General features: G+C 41.0%; 1 protein-coding gene across 2 annotated transcripts; it reads right to left on the bottom strand.

The window, feature by feature from the left end:
• Nucleotides 1–429: 429 nt before the first annotated feature.
• Nucleotides 430–18,428, bottom strand: LOC100136797 (paired-like homeodomain transcription factor 3alpha). 2 transcript variants are annotated; one of them, XM_014200970.2, is made up of 4 exons: nucleotides 18,147–18,428; nucleotides 9,214–9,340; nucleotides 4,394–4,599; nucleotides 473–2,161 (listed from the first exon to the last, which is right to left on the bottom strand). In XM_014200970.2, the coding sequence occupies exons 2-4, from the start codon at nucleotides 9,320–9,322 to the stop codon at nucleotides 1,595–1,597; spliced, it is 882 nt and encodes a 293-aa protein (XP_014056445.1). In that variant the 5' UTR covers nucleotides 9,323–9,340; nucleotides 18,147–18,428; the 3' UTR covers nucleotides 473–1,594.
• Nucleotides 18,429–22,682: the final 4,254 nt, after the last annotated feature.

The raw sequence follows: 22,682 nt of genomic DNA, 5'->3' as shown, positions 1-22,682 counted from the left end.
AGCTGTCAGTCCGTTTGGTTGTACATGTAAGTCCGTAGGGACACCTACTGAAGGCTTATGTAATGTTGGCACCGGCCTCTGTGGCACAGCCCCAAGAATTCCTCCTGTTACGGGATAGCCTGGAGAGTGCGCTGTGGCTGTCGATTCAAAGAGTGTAGGTCAAACGTATCAGTGACCAGGCAGCAGGCACATCTTTATCTCGCCATCTCTCTCCAGTCCCCACGTCCCCCATTGCATTACGTTGCCATGGATGTTAGACAGCGTTTCCATGGCATTGACGCTTGTTCAAGGGGAACATTGTGTGTAGGACCTGTGTGTCAGTCACTCAGTCTAATGTCATAGAACATAGATGAAGACATGCTGTACCTGTAAGGGAAAAACCGGTGACTTTCTTTCAATGGCACTCACTTTTAGCCCATGTGTTGTTCATAAAAACACATCATTTTTATTATGTTAATGAGACAAAGCAGGCTACACCAGAAAAAAAGCTTGTTTTATAACTGCACTCTTACATACATTTTTACAGTCATGGACTCCATTTTTATAACACCACACAAACTTATATATTCAATGGCTTTTTTAGGTTTTTCTTTAAAAAGTTTTTGATATTGGTTCTCTGACAGATGTGTAAATTGTTGTTTTGTCTCCGCTCCCGGTTATTTTTACTCTCTGAGGCTACATTCTGCTAGCTCCTCTCTCGTTTCTGATTTGACCTTTGACACCTGACCTTCTGAGGTGAGTGGAATTCATAACAAAGATTAAAATTCCTAAAGGAGGTACTCATAGTACATCAATCTAGGGTCTGCTCTTGAAGAACATGCTTTTCTCATCTCCAAAGTTCTACGTTTCATAGATAGTTTTGTCACATACAAAACAAAACAAAACAAGTCCATTATATACATCCTCTATCCCATATTGCAACCACAGGTCCCTTTCCCGTGATGGTGGCAAGCGTCACAATGATTTCATGTTTGACCACCAGAGTGCAGTTGGAGCATCCAAATTTTCTTCATTTCAAATCCACTCTAGTCATGCAGTCCCAAAAAATGATCTCAGATTCAATTTAGAAATCCTTTTTAACAGTTGGTCGGTTCAGCAACAAAGTCTCACCGTATTTGAGAGAGTTCTTTGAGGCGTGGTGGTCCATCAGGGGATTTGTTCTAACTGTTGAAGATTATTCCTGTTGTGTACCATCAGTTAGACAAACAACATTTTGTTAACCAGTCCATGTACACTCTTAGAAAAAACATGGAACCTTAAAGGGTTCTTTGGTTGTCCCCATAGTAGAACCCTTTGAAAAAACCTTTTTGGTTCCAAGTAGAACCCTATTGGGTCCCATGTAAAACCCTTTCCACAGAGGGTTCTACATGGAACCCAAAAGGGTTCTACATGGAACAGAAAACGGTTCTCCTATGGGGACAGCCAAAGAACCATTTTGAAACCATTTTTCTAAGAGTGTAATGGTGATGTGTGCAGTTAACTCTGATTTACTGATGGAGCATGGCAGGGACCAGGAGGAAGAGGGGGGTCAGTGGGTCTGAGAGGGGGGGTTGGGGGGTACAGGGCAGGCTGGGTGGGTGGGTGTGGGTGTCATTCATACCGGCCGGTCCACTGCGTACTGGCAAGGGCTTAGGTTAGACACGGTGTTTTGCACGGTCGGGTAGGCAAAGTTGGCATGCTGCTTGGCCTTGAGCCGGAGGCTGGCCAGGCTGGAGTTGCAGGTGTCTCTGTACATGTAAGGGCTGGCGGTGGTGGCGTAGGGGCAGGTGCTGGCGGTCACTGCGACCGAGTTCAGCGTGGGGCTATTGAGATTGTTGAGGTTGCCCAGATTGTTGAGGCCCGAGCTGGCCACCCCGGCCACCGCCGAGGGCACCATGGAGGAGGCCATGTTCATGGAGGGGATGGAGCTGGAGGGGGAGAACATGGGCTGGGATGACAGGGGACTGACATTCATGGAGTTGAAGAAGGGGAAGCTCTTGGCTGACAGTGGGCTGCTGGCCAGACTCTTGGTGGCCCAGTTGTTGTAAGTGTAGCCAGAGTACATGTCGTCATAGGGCTGCATTAGTCCATTGAACTGGGCACCAAAGCCATTTTTACACAGCTCAGCCTGCTGATTCCTCTCCCTCTTCCTCCACTTGGCACGGCGATTTTTAAACCATACCTGAGAGAGAAGAACAGAGAAGGAGAAAAAGGCAAGTAAATATGGGCTTTTCTTTTCAACATAATGTGAGGTGATAAAAATTGCTCTGAAACACAATAAAATGTTGGTATGCAATGACTGAGAATGTATATCTTTCAAATAGTTTTGGCAAGATTCAGTATGTTGTTGCTCTGTAGACTTTTTGAAAGAAAGAACAATCCAGGAAACTAAGTTTATCATCAAACAGTCATATTAGCCATGGTTTATTAAAACGAACGATTCACTTATTTGAATTATAAGCTCCCAATGAAAGAAATGTCAAGCTAGAGCTGTCTTCACATTTTGTCATTTTAAGGTCCTATTTTTAGAGGTATCAAATGGATTAACGTTTTAATGGCAAATCTAAAATGAAGGTACTTAATTCAGTTCCCAATTGGGGAAGTATTCATTTCTCTCTGACAGTTCATTTTTGTGCTAGAACTTTCTCTTTATTCTCACAAACACAAGACTTCAAAACTCCTCACTGTGTGGCAATATACCTATTATAGGAATTAAATATAGAAATTACATAAATGGACTGTCATGTACAGTTCAAATCTAATTGTATTAATCAAATACATATTATTCCCATGTAAATTATTCTAATTTAAATGTAAAAAGGCCACCAACACTGCTGGGGCTAACTAATCTCCCTCCCTCCCTTCATCATCTAGAACCGCTGTGCCAGGCATACAGTATCTCACCAAATCCCCCAATCTGTGTATCTGCCAGCCAACAGCCCAGGCATCTGTTGTGATAGCAATAGAATGCTCTGGACTATTAAATGTGTGGGTACAGTGCACATAGCAGTGAGTTTTCCATGGTACCCATTGACAGTAGGGGAAACCCCACTATTGAGGAAGACTTCTTGCCTTTTAACATGACTCTTGGGCTATGTTGTTTAGGTATCATGGAAACATCTGAATGTCAAATGGTTAGTGAATGAGGTGTTTGTGGCAAACCTTACCTCACTTTCCTAAAACTGTCAAATGACTGATACAAGACACTCGCTGTGACCTAAAGTACCCACGTCCATTGCTCACGACTCCGTTTCTCTCTGAGCGTTCATTTTGTGCTGGAACTTTCTCTTTATTCTCATATAGACAAGACTTCAAACTCCTCATTAAATTGCATAAATCAAGACGACAGGAGTAGTATTCGGGATATGCAGGGGGCATCTGCGTCCATGTGGGATTAGCAGGGAACGAGTGAGGCTCAAAAGGCCACTGCTAGACATTAGGACGTGTGTGGTCTGTTGTTCTTTCAAAATAACAACCAAGACTGTGTGCTATGTGACCTTTTATCCGGCCAACGTAAATTTGATCCATTACTTGTCAGGCAGGCAGTGATTTTATTGTCATCCATTGGAATGTGAGCCCACCTGCTCCACACTGGGGGGTGACCAAACCACTGGGCTTGGGTCGTTTTAGGGTCAGGAGCAGTGCACACTTCTGACCTTTGTGTGACATGTGAAGCCTAGTTTTAGGTTGTTGTACCTAATCCCTGGTTAGGTACACTCTTTTACATTTGTACTTTCAATTGCCTTTTTACCTTCTGAATTACGTTGAACTAATATGCTTGACTCCCACAAACGTTTTGGTGAATGACATAGCTAGAGTACAAAACAACCCATGTTTCAAACACACTGACTATTAGGTAAACCAAGAGGTAAAAGTCAAAATGTTAAATCCTAAAGAAAGTGGGTTTGGATTGCATTCAGACTGATTGGCACCTTTTTCCAATGTTTTATGTAATGGGGAACGTAACGGCCGTCGAAGGGAGTAGACCAAGGCGCAGCGGATTGAATGCGCATTTTTTACTTTATTGAACACGAAAACAAAACAAGAAACGAACGACAGCTGAACAGTTCCGTCAGGTACAAAACACTAGATTGAAAACAACCACCCACAAACACAAGCTGAAAAACCTCTACTAAATAGGACCTCCAATCAGAGGCAACAAGAAACAGCTGCCTCCAATTGAAGGTCAAACAAAAACCCTAAACATAGAAATAGAAAAACATAGAACATATACCAAAACCCCGGAAACACATAAAACAAACACCCCCTGCCATGCCCTGACCAAACTACAATAACAAACAACCTCTTTTACTGGTCAGGACGTGACAGGGAAATACTAACAAATGGGGAAATAATAACGAAACTCAACCACTGGTTCAGTATTGGCTCAGTAGTGATTATGTGGGGGACTCACCCTAACCCGTGCCTCTGTGAGGTTGGTCCACACGGCAATCTCCTCCCGTGTGCTCATGTCGGGGTAGCGGTTCCTCTGAAAGGTGGCCTCCAGCTCCTGGAGCTGCTGGCTGGTGAAGTGGGTTCTCTGCCTGCGCTGCTTCTTCTTCAGAGAGCCGTCCTCTGTGTTCGACTCATCTGTCTGGTTCTGGTGGGACTTCTCTGTGTCTGGGAGGCAACAACAGGGATGGAGAGTTTTACAATCAGTAGAAAAAACAAGCCCAATACATTACATTTTCAACTAAGCTAAAATATGGAATTGTTTTAAGATGACCATACCAAGGATCTTAGGATCCCTTTAGGTGTAAAAAAAATATATTAACAAATGATTTAATGAAACATTGAATTTGGCCTTACTGCTATTACCCCATAGAAACGCATTGAATTACAGATTGATACATGTAGAAAACAGATAGTCAAAAAAATATATCAAAAGAAAGTTTGTTTTAAAGTGTCTGTCCTATATCTGAGAGATAGATATAAGATCAGGATTTTATTTCAAAAAATGATCCATGTTTAAAAAATAATTGGGGCACTAAACTACTTCCACATATACCTACAGTACAGACGAGTCTCGTGAGGTTTGTGGTCGTCCTAGAGCAAAACATGTATGTGTTTCAGATTGCAGGGTCCTTGGTGCACTATGAGCAGCCTAGAGAGGCTATATTATACATCAGCATTTGTGGGTATCTATGCATGTATTTCAAAGCGTGTGTGCATGCATTTGGATATATAGACACAGTATGCTGCTACATTGGTGCTTTTTCGGGCCTGTCCAAGGGGTCAAGCATATACATTCAGATTGAATTGCCAAACAACTAAGTCTGCTGTGTGGTTGGCACTCATAAATCCACCTCCAACAGGGCTTCAGACATTCTAGTTCGGACGCTACAGACAGAAGTTGGCAGATTGGCGGTACCAACTTCAGACGAGTCCCGTGACCTTTGTGGGGGCACTAGCAAAACGGAGAACACCATCGCGTTCGTGAGAGTCTCATCTTTCATAGAGTGGTCATATTAGTTTTGTAGGCCAAACCGTTCGTACGCACAGACGTTTTCGTGAGAAGACCGATTATCGCAATGTCTCATGGTCTGACAAACACCGCAGATGTTGAAGGCCACCGTTGGCGGTGGTGGGGATTGAGACGCAGCCCATGCAAGAAAAAAAAACACATACCTCTATCTTAAACAGACTCAGATTCTGATGGGGATTTTTTTATTACGCTAATTGTATTTCATGGTGTACTACATCGACTGTAGTGGGATAAATGATTAAAGCATGGGGAAAAAGTTGAGAAAGCACTTACAACTTTAACTCAATCTAAATGACAGGCATATTTCAATTCCCATTCAATTGTCAAGTATTTTTTGCACAAGAGCAGCAATCATCTCTTCAGAGTGAAGTGTCTTTCCATTGATCACACTTCTCACAGTTTTCGCCAAAGCATATTGGCAATAGTCTGTGACTAATTTAGACTGTCATGTTACCAGGTGTGCTCTTTTATTTGAACTGAATTAACTTAATGGATATACCCTCCCATGCTATTTGAACAAAAGTTTTTATTTATATTTTCTTCTAATGATATGGCAAATGGTTAACAGTTTCCACCTGAGACTTTTGCAGTTCTGTTTGGAATATTACAAGATTCATGGACTGCGTTTATGTATCCTCCTTTCAGAGTTGTCAAAAATGAATCAATAATTGAAATTGCCCGTGAAACCTGCTTGGCACTAACACCAGAACCAATCAGACATGTTATGTCTGCCCAAGATCCTTTCTCTCTTCATCTGAGTTCCGCAATTGGAGGACCCCACAGAAAGAGTGAAATTAGTTGGCTACCTAATCCCAGGGATCAGGCTTTTGTTACCGGGCAGGTTTCGGACTGTTTGGCAAGGGCTTAGCTCTCTGGGAGCAGTTAGAAATAGTCAGCAGGGTTTAAAAGACTCCACAGGGCCACTGGAAAAACCAATAGGACCAGGCCTTTGCTGTTATCTACCAGTAAACTGACACTGGTTTAGCCATCATTTGGCCAAAAACCATTTCCCCTCCAGTGTCACAATACAGAAAGGAGGGCAGACCTTTAAAACCTACTATAAAGCAATCTCAGTGATGAGAGTAAATAAAGTCCATTTATTTAGCTTTTTCTGATTACGGGCTACGTTGTTCTTGATCTCCAAATAGAATATACAGTCTCGTAGAAAATTGTTACTTTACTCACTGACATAACGCAAATACAATGAATATGAATAGCTGTTTTGTTTTTCATGTGTAATACATTGTCACGGGTATATCAGCCAATTGGCTACACTACACACACCTACAGTGCATGGGCTAATATATATTCATGGTGTACAAATGTATAGAAGAAGGCATATGTCTGGCAAGTACTGTACACCCTTGCAGCTTTTGTAACAGCAACTTATTTGGTCAAACTGCCAGTCAATCAGCCAGCCAGCAAACAAACAAACCAACCAAATAATAGTCAGCCCCCACCACCACTTGCACAACTGATGAGATTTCTGAGAGTCAGTTGGAGAAGCAATGTCCTGTATCCACTAACCACTGGAACAACATGTCAGTCGAACACTGACTCAATTTTAAAACGACCCTAAACCTGATGATGAAAATGAATAGAGTTTTAGAGCAACAAGATGATAAATGCATGGGTAAAGGGCTTTACAGTAAATGAGCATTATTGAGGAGCATATGTAGAAGCCCCCTTTCCACTCATCACATTCCTTTGAAAGTTGTTTCAGCCTGACAGGCTGAGATATTCTCAGCACTAGAATGTCTGAAGCCCTGTTGGAGGTGGATTTATGAGTGCCAACCACACAGCAGACTTAGTTGTTTGGCAATTCAATCTGAATGTATATGCTTGACCCCTTGGACAGGCCCGAAAAAGCACCAATGTAGCAGCATACTGTGTCTATATATCCAAATGCATGCACACACGCTTTGAAATACATGCATAGATACCCACAAATGCTGATGTATAATATAGCCTCTCTAGGCTGCTCATAGTGCACCAAGGACCCTGCAATCTGAAGCATGTTCTAATCACTAGGGGTGTCCCCATTTTGTGAAAGAAATGATACATTCCCAGGTTGTATATTATCAAACGTGGGCTGAATAAAAGAAGGCTACTGTAGCCAAACCTCTGTGTCTACACAGCGCGTTTGTCATTTATTGACGTTTCGCTCATTTTCAAACTTCAGAGATGCCACTTGAGCGTGCTATTGCCCATGTGACATTTGTCATTTAATAAGGCCTAATTCGGAGTATGTATAACATTTATGGGGTGGCAGGTAGCCTAGTGGTTAGAGCGTTGGGCCAGTAACAGAACGGTTTCTAGATTGAATCCCTGAGCTGACAAGGTAAAAAAATCTGTCATCTGCCTCTGAACAAGGCGGTTAACCCACTGTTCCCCTGCAGGCCGTCATTGTAAATAAGAAGTTGTTCTTAACTGACTAGTTAAATAAAGGTTAAATAATGAAATGAAGTGGATATCATATTTCAGAGGTAATGCCCAGGTGTCTCTCATCATGGGGATACAGTTTATTTAATAAATATATATACACTGAACAAATAACCATTTAAGTGGACATTGAAAAACAAACTAATTGGTTGACCTTTCTAACAATATCCAATATCACACGATATTGTTTATTTTTCTATATATAATTTCAACTAGCTAAACCTTTTTCTAGAATAAACATTCCGTAGTCAGTGAACAAAACAAGTAGGCTACATTGGAAATATTGCCACTTGATATTTTGGCCTCTATGCCTCATTATGTTGATGCTAGGTTATAGTCCTTAATCCATGGTTCACATTTAGGCGTTCTCCTAAATCCCTGCACTCACTCAGGACCGTCCGTTTCGGAGTAAGTTTACATTAGTCACACTTTATGGGGTCTGTTGCAGCCCCTGGATCCACAGAGATGTCATCTATTAGACCGCACCGGTATCACAAATATTTGCTTTTTCTCTGGCATCATTTGTTATAAAGTGCCATGCAGACCATTGAAATGCAGAGGCAGACATTTAGCTTTCAAGCCTGAGAAATAGTTGCTCAGGATATTCTTGTATGTCTATGACTTTAGGCTTATTTCCGTTCATTATGTGTTTTAGCTTTTAGGTTTTAATTGAGAGTGATTAAAATATCAGTGTGCAAAGACACGCACAATCCAAAATGGCCAAAAGCTGCTTCTCCGCCAAGGCGCAAGGGGTTCATGACAGATGTTTACAGTAGCTTCCATTAAAGTCTCGCAGTTAATAAGCCTTGCTTTATAAAAGACAAGCGTGAAGAATGAACTTGCAATTTGAGTTCATGAAGGAAAAGGACAAGTATCTAATGTGAATCATATAGGTTGCTATGCGCTGTACAAAATAACACATTTGGATTCGAATAATATCGGCATTCAAGTTAAGAAATAAAAAATGTGGCAACAGTAGCCTAAGAAGCAAGCCAATTAATACGATTAAATTGATATCCACATATAATTACGCACACTATTGGCTACAATAATAATAGGTATTGCAAGCTATAAACAACTTTAGAAAAGCATCGTGATGTTGCTTTTATGATTATGATTAATCTTATTAACCGTATTATTATTATTATATTAGCCTATTATTATTAGGCCTATTATTATACAATTGTTTGATTGGTCGGCCTACATGCATGAACATATAGCCTAAGCCTATTCACCCGCAATTTCAGTCTGAGGACATCGGTCAAACACTCCTTTAATGTATATGTATGGTATACGTGGAAACGAACCGCTGTTGTCTTGGCCTTTGGACCCCTGATCATGTTGCGGGGTCCCGGAGTCCGAGAGCGATAGCGCCGGGCTACGGGCTTCACTGTCCGTCAGAAGGTTAAAATCCATAACCACGGCCTCCCGGCTCTGCAACAGCAAGGCAATACATTTCAGCATAAATCAATAAGGTAACATAATACAAGCATCCTCACCTCAGTGTTGGCCTCCAACCTAATTGGCAATACAAAATAAACAACTACAAAAATAAACAACTAGAAAGAACAAGAAATGACAACAATAATTATGTTGATAATAATTTTTATAATAAGCCTGAATTGTAATATAACAAATGCTTGGACAGTTAAAATGTTCTAGGCCTACGCATGTTTTACAATTCAATAACAACATTGACTAGGGGATAACTATGAATATCACACTTCCTTTACGTGGTAAAATCTTGACAAACTGCTAGTGCTAATCATATATTCTCATATTAAGACATTCACGTTGCTGATTGACTTTATTCATGATACAAAACGGTCCATCTCTGAAATAGCCTACCTATTAGATTAAGGGTGTGTTCGTAAATTCACTCTGGAGTGCGTTCGGAATTGTCCGTTCGTAAATTCAGATCGTTTCACTATAGGAGAGTAGGGTTGATCCGAGCGTTCTGGCCTCACAACGGCAGTCAAGCACCCAAGCTAACTGGCTAAAGTTGGCTAGCTTGCTAGCGACTTCCAGACACAAATGAGAGAACACCTCACTCTGAACATTTTACTCGTCCTAACAGAGCTGGTTAGGCTGTTTTAATGTTATCTAGAGCGTTGGTGACTGTAACTGTGCTGCTGGCAACAGTTTAATTACGTTTTTTTTTTGGCGACGTTTACTGACATGGCTCAGATTCCACGGGTGTTGCCTGTTCGTAAATTGTCAGTTATTCTGCGCTCTCGCACAATCAGATGAGAATGCTCTGAAATCGGAGTAGATAGCCAGAGTGATTTTACGAACGCACGCTAAATGTAGGCCTATATTACGTTGTAATAACTACGAATGTGTTATGTTACTGTTAGTTCTATTTTTGTTCATTTGGAGTTATAGTGGTAAAATATATGACCCGAATAGCAACCTCGTGAGGGAGGCTGATACGCAATGAAGCCTAAAATAACAGGTCGTATATTTATACAAGCGCAGTTAACACCTTGAAGATATGGAGGACACAATCGCTCCCTCAAAGCTTCTTGATATTTATGATGTCGTGTTACGTTTAACGACGGGGGTAGGTTCCAATCCACTTAGCCGCCTCTCAACCCCTTTACAGGCGCTCTCAAAATGGGAGCTAATTGGTCTTTGCCTTGTACAAAAAATATTGTAGTAACACTGCCTCAACCATGTGCCATAAGTGACTGCGTATGTGTGTTTGTGTGTATTTGTACTGTGGTTCAGCAAAATGAAGGCAGTTATATACAGTACAATTAAAAACATTAAATTACATTTCACAACAGATTTCACAACACATTAAGCGTGTGCACTCAGGCCTCTACTCTACTACCACACATGACAACACAAAGTACATGTGTATTTGTATGTATAGTGCTTATGTTATCGTCTGTGTATGCGTGTGTCTGTGCCTGCGTGTGTGTCTCATCACAGTTCCCGCTGATACAGAAGGTGTATTTTTATCAATTTTTTAAATCCGATTTGACTGTTATGTGTGTGTGCATGTATTTAAATCAGCCTTCTTCATGCCGGTCTCTGTCACTCTATAAACCCCTCATTAGCTGTGCACCCTTTGACTCCTCTGGTGTGTCTCTGTGAACTATGATGTGAACGAATCACATGGTGGCCCATAGTGGCATAACATCAAACCTCACTCACTTGAGCTGGATACTCACTGGAGAAACATGCAGTTAAATATAAAACTTCAAGTGAGCTTCAAGTTCCTTGGCGTCCACATCACTAAGGACCTATCATGGTCCAAACACACCAAGACAGTCGTTAAGAGGGCACGACAACACCTATTCCCCCTCAGGAGGCTGAAAAGATTTGGCATGGGTCCTCAGATCTTCAAAAAGATCTCCAGCCTCCCAAGTCATAGACTGTTCTCTCTGCTACCGCACGGCAAGCGGTACCAGAGTGCCAAGTCTGGACCAAAATGCTCCTTAACAGCTTCTACCCCCAAGCTATAAGACTGCTGAACAATTATTCAAATGGATACCCAGACTATTTGCTTTGATCCCCTTATTATTTTATTTTTGTTGCACTGACTCACTTGCACAGGCTCGATGTACACTCACTGGGCTATAACCACACACTCACACATACTACACTGACACTCCCAACACACACACAGACACACGGACACACAGACAAAACACACACGCACATGCATATTGACGCCACACACACGCACACACACACGCACATACATTTGCATTCACATTCCTTCACACTCTTCACATACGCTGCTGCTACTCTCTGTTTATTATCTAAGCCTACAGTAGTCATGTTACACCTACCTACATGTACATATTACCACAATTACCTTGACTAACCCCTGCACAATGACTCAATACCGGTACCCTTTGTATAAAGCCTTGTTATTGTTATTTTATTTTGTTACTATCTTTCCTTTCATTTCCTTTAATAAAATGTTTCCTACCTACTTTTTTAAAACTCTGCATTTTTGGTTAAGGGCTCGTAAGTAAGCATTTCACAGTGCATGTGACAAATAACATTTGATTTGATAAGATTTGAACACACATTTCCCAGTCATTTTCATTCAAGTACGGTACTGAGTGGGGGCTCTGATCTGATCAACCAACTTGCTGACCATCAGAATTTGCAGACTAACTTGATGGTGTTCTCAGTTTGAATGGTAAACACAATAAATCCAAAAACTGATTAATCATATCAAGCAAATACTAGCTGTATTTCCGTTTCCCCGAATTCTTTCAATTTCTACAGAATATCCCTGACAGCAATCTGCTCCTCTGTGTGAGTGTCTCTGCTCTAGAGATCTTAGAATAAGCCCTACACTCAGAAAAACGTGCTATCTAGAACCTAAAAGGGTTCTTCTGCTGTTCCCATAGGAGAACCCTTTGAAGAACCCTTTTTGGTTCCACATAGGACCCTTTCCACAGAGGATTCTACATGGAACCCAAAAGGGTTCTACGTGAAACCAAAAAGGGTTCTCCCAGGAACCAAAAAGGGTTCTCCTGTGGGGACAGCCGAAGAACACCTTTGGAACCCTTTTTTTCTAAGAGTGCACATGATGAAGCCTCGTGCTGTGTTCTTTATGCACATCTCCATACATGTACGCCTATCAAAACATTTGTATTCCACTTCAAAGAGTTGAAGAACTGCAGGAATAAAACAAGTGTTTATGATATGTCATGTTGGTCAACACTTTAAGATTTGCGTTCACCATGACAGAAAAAGCAACAGAAGACAGAGTCCAACTAAAAATATACACTTATGTAAAAGCATTTTTTAAGTTTCATTGCGTCATGTTTTTAGCAGTTATAATTTAGTATCTCATTATGAAATATAAAACGTTATGCTGTTTGGTACAAGTAGAAAAATATCAATACATTCTTATGCCAATGTAGTTCTCTCCTCAATGTTTTACAATCCTTATTGTGTATTATAAATCACAGTACACCTATTGCACCGTCACATCATCCATGACTTATAAATGTAACAATCCATCAATGCTTTTGAAGAGTAAAGACCTTGTAAGCTCATATCCAATCACAACTGCATGGGAGACACAGGGGGCAGTGTTGTGATCATGTGCTTATTGCACTAATACAGGTTTAATTTGACATGTGAAAAGAACCATGCCAAAGCTATCCTTCACAAAATATAAAGCATTTTGGAATTATTCTATGGTGTTAGTTTCTTTCCCAAAGGCTTTGTTCTGGCCCATAGGTGAGAAGTGAGATTGAGGATAAGGTCAAATCTCACAGAGAGATTGCTTTACAAAATATACTTATTTTGTGTTGAGGCGATAGTACTAATAAGGTTCTGGTTTTGTGGGTTATAGTTGACTTGCTAGTCAAATCGTATTTCAGTTGATTGTTTCAACACTGATATAAAAGATTTATCTGAAGTCAATACAAAAGTGACATTGCTTATCATTAAGTACTTTTAAGTCATCAAATAGAATTACTGCTTAGGATTCTCTATTGTGTAAGCTTGTTTAAATTCAATGTAAGGTTGGTAAAATCAAAAATCTGGTATGTGCCATATAGGCTGAAAGACATATCCATTTTGTCTACAACCAAGACCTAAAGTGAAAAAGAACGCATCCAATCTCATTGCAAAGCAACCCACAGTAAAACTCAGAGGCTACTTGCCTGAAAGAGAGCAACAGCTGCTGTCCTTTGTGTATAGGCTATGCCACCAGAGAAGTCCAGTATTTTGGTCAGAAATATGAATATGACACTGTCAGATACATATCCTTTGACAGTGATGTATGGGACCGTGTCATAGCAGTGCTGAGAGAGGCCGGGCAGCTTGGCAGAAGGTGCGGGTGACGCACGCCCGCATTTAGTCTAGAACAAGGTGTCAGGGCCTCCTTCGGATGAAGTCCCTTCGCTAGAATTAGATAAGGCCAACAACCCATCATGGTGATGGGCCTAACAAAGACACATGGATATAACTGAAGAGAAGCTTTTATGAATTTCAAGAGACACTGTATGGGAGGTCCCCAGTTCACCAATAATGTTGTGTTATTTAGTTGCAAGTGCATACATTTTATAAAGGCGCTTTGGTTAATTATACCAATCATTTCCGTTCATATTTGACAACATCTGTCACAATATCAATGAATTACTTCACCTAACGTCTATATAAATATTACAATTTCACCATGGTGGCTCCTTTAATTTATTATAAGAATTTGTATAAATATGTAGGCCTAGAGTTGAGGACGACTGATTATTTTGTACTTTATTTCAACTTCATCCATAAGTTACTCGTAATTGAGACATACTGTACATAGCCTTGTTCACCCATTGAAATGAGTGAAGTCAATCCAGTACAGTAATATATTACAATTGGAATCCTTACAGCAAATGATGATACTATTCATAGTCAGATTACATCATTATGTTGTTGTTGTTCAATGGTCTACAAATCAAGTACAGTTGTAATGACATTTGACAATACTTGACATTTATAGCCCTACTATGTTGATAGAGCTGTAACAGATTCTTGATCATAACCTGATATGCTGAAATGTTACAGGCAAATTGCTCGTCTGACAAACATAACCCATAGCAATTCACTGAGTGACCTTGGTACTTTATTAGAATTACTCTGATATTTTCTAAGGGCTTGCGCTCGTGCTCGTGCACCATGCAATGTTCATTTTGGGATCACCACCACTTTTGCATCCAAATTCCCTCTCTGTGTTCCTCTGTTTTCTGTCTCAACGATGGCTTTAATACAGCGTAAAACATTGATGTGACCACAGATGGAAGTGTATGTTTACTCATAGTCTTATGAACTGAATGAAGTATACTCGTGTTCAACTGAGCAAATCAACATTAGTAGGAGTCGATGCGAGATGGGGTGTGTAGTTTGCATAAGTAGAGTGCTTTAAGCAGTACGACATCGGGCTCATTAAAATATATATCTAATAATAAAAAATAATGGAAGCAGAAATCCTCTCATTTTTCAGAAGATTGGTGGGTCCATCTGTTGGTAAGGCAGAGGCTCACTGCTTACATTTCCACGACTTGTGCATGCCTTGGAATTATTCATAAAAACGCGTTGAGAATTAATTCCCTGGATTAAGACTTGATTAAGATGTATGTCACTTTGCTGTCTGAGAATTTATTAAAGGCCTCCTCGAGGAGGCGGCAGATGGAATTTCGGCCCAATGTTTGTAGATGTTAATTTCTCCCCTCCTAACAAACATTTGCATATGACTGGGAGGGTCAAAGCGAAGTTTCTCTACATGCGCACAACAAACTCGGATTTCTCAATTTTATTTGACCTTTTCTCAATTACCGGATTTCTCAATCTCCAAGTTAGCCAATGGATAGTGATGCTATCGATGTTAATTCGATGTTATAAAGTCCATATAATAATAATAATGATACGTTTTATTATAAGCTATTATTATCATTAATATAAATGTTTTATTACAGATTATTTGCCAGTAATAAATGACATCTGATTGGGCTGATAGGCCTTTGTGAAAAACGTTATAGCTTTGCCTAGGCATTCATATTCACAATAAAACATTTTCAATTAAGAAACAGAAAGCAATCTGAAAGAGGAGCAATTCAAAATATCAGTTATAGCCTACTATATCTATCTCTCATAGAATCGAATAATAATGATATATATTTTGAGTGAAATGTATAGGCCCACTGCAAAATCAGGCCAATTCTTTTTTCATTTTTTAAAAATAGAATTTGTATTTCACCTTTATTTAACCAGGGAGGCCAGTTGAGAACAAGTTGTCATTTACAACTGCGACCTGGCCAAGATAAAGCAAAGCGGTGCGATCAAGTCAGTTAACAAGTAGTCTACTACGTAGGGACAATTCAACAATTTCAACAATGAATAGGCATATAAGAAACAACTTTTAGGCTAACTGTCACATGGCTGAGGCCCATAGCATGATCACATTTTACAAGTGAAAATTATAATGACCGAGAATAATAGGTTATTTGGAAGGCATGATTGCACTTGCACCCTATATTATAGGCCGATCCCTTGTCGCAGTGTAATTCAACAGTATTCCATGCTTTGTGGCTGAATTAACAGAATAGGCTACGCCAAACTGTTTCCTTCAAACAGCTCAGTGGTTTTCATTTCAAAACCGGATGATTCCGTAATACAAATGTATTATTTATAATACAGTCAAATGATCTCATCTGATATGTCCTTGATCTTTAACTTCACTTGTGAGGTGGTAGATGTCAGACTGAAAACCACAAAATAACATGCAATCAAAAAATTGCACGGCCTAAATAATACAATATTGGTGCCATATCACTTGTTAAATAAATGATAATGGTTGGCCATATGACCTTGTGTAAAATCGAATTAATGGGGTGACACTTGTTGCAGATGTGCAAATCAGTTCAACGTTGTCGGCTATTTTTTTCTTATTCCCACTCAATAAATATCTAAATAGCAATATATATAATGAATATTTGAATTTGAATAAATTGACCTGACAATTAAAATTAATTTAGCCCTTGCTAGCAACGTGTCTTAAACATCTTGGCCTAGATATGGGAGATCTATATACAGCAATATATATTTTTATGTATGGCATCTCTCTAAATAATATATGAATTATTGTAAACATAGTATAGTTAGAATGAAGTAGGCTAAATAAAGTTGAATTCGTCAGGTATATCCTCTTTAGACATAGGCTTATATGTTTTCCATTTTGTTACGCAGATAGGCAAATAGGCCACACACATGGATAGACCCAACAAAGGATTGTTAGCCTATATGAAACAATAGCAGTGCGTTCTTTATAGGCCTGTTTTCTTACTTTAATATAATGTTTAATTTGCTATAAGTTCGTCATAACAAAGTAAATAAACGGAATACGTTTATGTTCAGGGGAGAGTGAGTGCACGCATGTTTGTACGGAGAGAGTTCCGAGGCCTAGACCGGAGGGGGCAGAGGGTAGAAACTCTGTTTTTCTTTCTTGTGGATCGGGAGCACCTGCCACCTATCAATTTCGGATAGACCCTCAAATATTTTTGACCTAAGAAATATTCTCACAGAGAGCGCTCTCCCATGTAAGTCAAAACTTAACTATGTGTTTTTACATTGTGGTAATTTAGTGGTTAGAGCGTTGGGCCAGTAACCGAAAAGTTGCTGGATCGAATCCCTCAGCGGACAAGGTAAAAAGCTGTCGTTCTGCCCCTGAACAAGGCACTGTTCCCGATAGGCCGTCATTGTAAATAAGAATTTGTTATTGACTGACTTGTCTAGTTAAATTAAAAAACAGTTTACAGTAGCGAGCACATACATTTTCGTACGTATTTGTGCCGGTCCCCCGTGGGTATCGAACCCCCAACCATTGACGTTGCATGCACCATGACCTACTGCCCGAGCCCCACCGGAACAAATACATAGCATTTCGAAAGCACTTATAATTTGGACAAACAATGAGCAAAATGTGTTAGCCTGTATATTCCGATCAATGCTGATATAGGCCTATTAACTCTACATACAGGATATTTGTTCCAGAAAACTATTTTATTTAGATTTATAAGGATGGAAACGGTGACTTATATTTTAACTTAATTAAAGCAAATTAACATTTCACAAGAGGAGCAGATGCCAGGTTTAAAAAGTGTATCCCCTAAAATCTACTGAAGACATGAATCAATGCCAAAATTACACTCTACTGTTAGATAAATTGTGGTCTACATTTCCAGTTTTATTGTCAAAGTAAACAGGCTAGGCCTAATAGATGTTTGTTTCATTCAGCTAGGACATGCACATTTGGTTATAGTAACATAGAGCACTCTTCTCACACAACTTTGAGTTTGTAAGTGCTGGACAGATGTGATGTGACAGGTCATCATCATCTTCATCATCATGACTAATGAGCTAAAGTAAACTGTAAACATGATTCTGTTTATTTACCCTGCTCTGCTCAATACGTTTAACCACCTAAATCATGGTAAAGGTGTTGACGAGAAGCCTATACTTTTAGTCCATCGTATCAGAGTAACTTGCTGGTAAAGTTTGAGTTCGTGAGGTAGCCTGGCTATGTTTAAGACTAGCAACCCAATATGTGATGTAGCTATAGGCTTCGTTATGGATTTACATGACGGTTCAAACAATCTAGTCTAGTCTAGTCTAATTTGCTTGCCTAATGCACATGCTGACATAACATTCAGTCAGACACAACCATGACGTTTGAAGTTTACTGGGAGAATGAAACTATCATACGCGCACTTACATGAAATCCTGGTCTGGTCTGGTTAAATTAATCCCCCGAAAAGGCAAGCTTGATGTATAGGTTAATGATTGTCCGAATGAGATGCTGCTGACATGAAGAAAGTTCCTCCGGCTGTAAAGTAAAAAAGTGACAGTTTCCCTCTTTCAATGTTGTCAGACATGAAGGCAGTCGAAGAGTGAAAGCCTGAACCCCATACAGCGGGGGGACTGACTTTATGCTAAATATCTTGTGCGACAAGTCCACTACAGAAAGGACTGCCCACTTCACTTCACAGCTTTTACTTGTCCCCCACAACCCACACAGTGCACGCTCGTGCGCAAGGAACCCCCACGCACTAAAGCACGCACGCACGCACGCACACACACAAACTCTCTCTCTCGCGCGCTCTACATCGCCTTATCTTGCAGCCATGCACGCACTCTCACACGAATGCACCCTCTACCCAGCACTTTTCTCTGGAGCCTCGGCTTGCATTGCGTTTCGATTAGTCCAGCTGATATCCATCTGAGTCAAAGTAGCCAATTCACACTGGACACAAACGTCAATTCAACGTCCATTCCACGTTGGTTCAACGTCATTTCAGTGTGTCCAGGATATTTTTTTTTTGTATTTTATTTTTATCGTTACAAAAGACGCATGATCACACTAGAATATTTACGTTTTGTGTTTGGATGTGTCATCTTCGGAGCGGCAGGTAGCCTAGTAGTTAGAGCGTAAGGCCAGAAACCAAAAGGTTGCTGGATCGAATCCCCGCGCTGACAAGGTAAAAGTTTGTTGTTCTGCCCCTAAACAAGGCAGTTAACCCACTGTTCCCCGGTTGGCAGTCATTGTTAATAAGAATGTGTTCTTAACTCACTTGCGTAGTTAAACTAAATATATTGATACAGACCCCTTGATTTTTTCCCACATTTTGTGGAATTATAAAATTGATAAAAAATGTATATTTTTTTCCTCATCAATTTACACGAAAACAGGTTTTAGAAATTTTTGCAAATGTATTAAAATAAGAAACAGAAATAGCTTATTTACATAAGTATTCAGACCTTTTCCTATAAGACTCGAAATTGAGCTCAGGCAGATCCTGTTTCCATTGATCATCCATGCAATGTTTCTACAACTTGATTGGAGTCCACCTGTGGTAAATTCAATCGATTGGACATGATTTGGAAAGGCACACACCTGTCTATATAAGGTCCCACAGTTGACAGTGCATGTCAGAGCAAAAACCAAGCCATGAGGTCGAAGGAATTGTCCAGAGAGCTCCAGGACAGGATTGTGTTTAGGCACAGATCTGGGGAAAGGTACCAAAACATTTCTGCAGCATTGAAGGTCCACAAGAACACAGAGGCCTCTATCATTCTTAAATGGACGAAGTTTGGAACCACCAAGACTCTTCCTAGAGCTGGCCACCCCGGCAAACTCAGCAATCGGGGAGAAGGGCCTTGGTCAGGGAGGTGACCAAGATCTCGATGGTCACTCTGACAGAGCTCCAGAGTTCCTGTGGAGATGGGAGAACCTTCCAGAAGGACAACCGTCTCTGCAGCACTTTAACCCGATCGAACATCTCTGGAGAGACCTGAAAATAGCTATACCACGACGCTCCCCATCCAACCTGACAGAGCTTGAGAAGATCTGCAGAGAAGAATGGGAGAAATTCCCCAAATACAGGTGTGCCAAGCTTGTAGCACCATATTAAAGAAGCCTCGAGGCTGTAATCACTGCGAAAGGTGCTTCAACAAAGTACTGAGTAAAGGGTCTGAATACTAATGTAAATGTGATCTTTAATTTTTAATAAATGTGCAAACATTTTGAACAACCTGTTTTTGCTTTGTCATTAAGGAGTATTGTCTGTATATTGTGTAGATTTACTTTTAAAATAAGGCTGTAACAAAAAGTGAAGGGGTCTGAATACTTAATGAATGCACTGTATGTGTATAGCATGTAGCCTATAAAGTGACAGTTTTAGGTTTGGCTAATCAAGTATTGAGGGTTGTCAACAGGGCCGGCTTTAGCCTTTTGGGGGCCCTAAGCGAGATTTGGTTGTGGCCCATCTCCCACCTTGCGGACAAAACATTTGAGTGGCCCTCACTCTTGACAGCGTAGACAAATGTACTTTTGAATGCAAATTTCCTGCAATTCTACACATTTTGCCATGACTTACGCATTGTTAAGGAAATCTGAGGGAGAGCGACTAACAAAATCAATGGGGGCCCCTTGGAGGTTAGGGCCCCTCGGCACGTGCCCTGCGTGACAGGTCAGTATTCGGCCATGATTAACACAAGTTTGGATAGCTGGCTAGACTAATTTACCATTCTGACATGGCTAATTCAGTGACTGTAAGTGACTGACATAACAACAGAACTTGTTGATGCACAACCCAATTTTGAACTTGCACATTGTGTATTCTATTATTCTAACTGTCAACAATAAGTTGAGACCCTGACTGAGTTCCAAAAAATAAAGAAATATTTATAAACTCAGCAAAAAAAGAACCGTCCCTGTTTCAGGACCCTGTCTTTCAAAGATAATTCGTAAAAATCAAAATAACTTCACAGATATTCATTGTAAAGGGTTTAAACACTGTTTCCCATTCTTGTGAACCATAAACAATTAATGAACATGCACCTGGGGAACGGTCGTTGAGACACTAACAGTTTACAGATGGTAGGCAATTAAGGTCACAGTTATGAAAACTTAGGACACTAAAGAGGTGTTTCTACTGACTCTGAAAAACACCAAAAGAAAGATGCCCAGGGTCCCTGCTTATCTGCGTGAACGTGCCTTAGGCATGCTGCAAGGAGGCATGAGGACTGCACATGTGGCCAGGGCAGTAAATTGCAATGTCTGTACTGTGAGATGGCTAAGACAGCGCTACAGGGAGACAGGACAGACAGCTGATCGTCCTCGCAGTGGCAGACCACGTGTAACAACACCTGCACAGGATCGGTACATCCGAACATCACACCTGCGGGACAGGCACAGGATGGCAACAACAACTGCCCGAGTTACACCAGGAACGCACAATCCCTCCATCAATGCTCAGACTGTCCGCAAGAGGCTGAGAGAGGCTGGACAGAGGGCTTGTAGGCCTGTTGTAAGGCAGGTCCTCACCAGACATCACCGGCAACAACGTCGCCTATGGGCACAAACCAACCGTCGCTGGACCAGACAGGACTGGCAAAAAGTGCTCTTCGCTGACGAGTCACGGTTTTGTCTCACCATGGGTGATGGTCGGATTCGGGTTATTGTGGAAGGAATGAGCGTTACACTGAGGCCTGTAATCTGGAGCAGGATCGATTTGGAGGTGGAGGGTCCGTCATGGTCTGGGGTGGTGTGTTACAGCATCATCGGACTGAGCTTGTTGTCATTGCAAGCAATCTCAACGCTGTGCGTTACAGGGAAGACATCCTCCTCCCTCATGTGGTACCCTTCCTGCAGGCTCATTCTGACATGATCCTCGAGCATGACAATGCCACCAGCCATACTGCTCATTCTGTGTGTGATTTCCTACAAGACAGGAATGTCAGTGTTCTGCCATGGCCAGCGAAGAGCCCGGATCTCAATCCCATTGAGCACGTCTGGGACCTGTTGGATCGGAGGCTGAGGGCTAGGGCCATTTTTTGCTGAATATATATATATATATATATATAAACTTAACAAAAATATAAACGCGACATGTAAAGTGTTTCATGAGCTGAAATATTTCTCTCAAGTTTTGTGCACACATTTGTTTACATCCCTGAGAATGAGCATTTCTCCTTTGCCAAGATAATTCACCAACCGGACAGGTGATGACGGCATGATCATTACACAGGTGCACCTTGTACTGGGGACAAAAGGCCACAGTAAAATGTGCAGTTTTGTCACACAACACTATGCCACAGATGTCTCCAGTTGAGGGAGCATGCAATTGGCATGCTGACTGCAGGAATGTCCACCAGAGCTGTTGCCAGAGAATTGAATGTTCATTTCTCTACCATAAGCCGCCTCCAATGTTGTTTTAGAGAATTTGGTAGTACGTCCAACCAGCCTCACAAACGCAGACCAGGTGTAACCATGCTAGCTCAGGACCTCCACATCCGTCTTCTTCACCTGCGGGATCGTCTGGGACCAGCCACCCAGACAGCTGATGAAACAGGAGTATTTCTGTCTGTAAGAAAGACCTTTTGTGGGGAAAAACCCATTCTGTTTGGCTAGGCCTGGCTCCCAAGTGGGTGGACCTATGCCCTCCCAGGCCAACACATGGCTGCACCCCTGTACCGTGATATGAAATCCACAGATTAAGGTTCTAATGAATTTATTTCAATTGACTGATTTCCTTATTTATATGAACTGTAACTCAATAAAATCGTTGAAATTGTTGCATGTTGTGTTTATATATTTTTTCAGTATATTATAATTTTTTGGAGGGTTGGGGCCCCTTAGCGGCCTGGGGCCCTAAACGACCGCTTATGTCACTTATGCCTGGTGCTGGCCCTGGTTGTAAACCTTCACACAGAGGGAGTGTGTATAAGGACGCTGCGTGCCAGAGGGAGG

The sequence above is a fragment of the Salmo salar genome, chromosome ssa01 (genome assembly GCF_905237065.1).
Source record: "Salmo salar chromosome ssa01, Ssal_v3.1, whole genome shotgun sequence".
NCBI lineage: Eukaryota > Metazoa > Chordata > Actinopteri > Salmoniformes > Salmonidae > Salmo > Salmo salar.
This window is presented reverse-complemented; position numbering and strand designations above follow the sequence as displayed.

Excerpts from the sequence above, each read along its gene's own strand:
- LOC100136797 (XM_014200970.2), bottom strand. The coding sequence starts at position 9,322 with ATGGATTTTAACCTTCTGACGGACAGTGAAGCCCGTAGCCCGGCGCTA. Across the intron at positions 4,600-9,213 it reads CAAAGGCCAAGACAACAGCG|ACACAGAGAAGTCCCACCAG; the intron begins GTTCGTTTCCAC and ends GTTGCCTCCCAG. Across the intron at positions 2,162-4,393 it reads TCACAGAGGCACGGGTTAGG|GTATGGTTTAAAAATCGCCG; the intron begins GTGAGTCCCCCA and ends CTTCTCTCTCAG.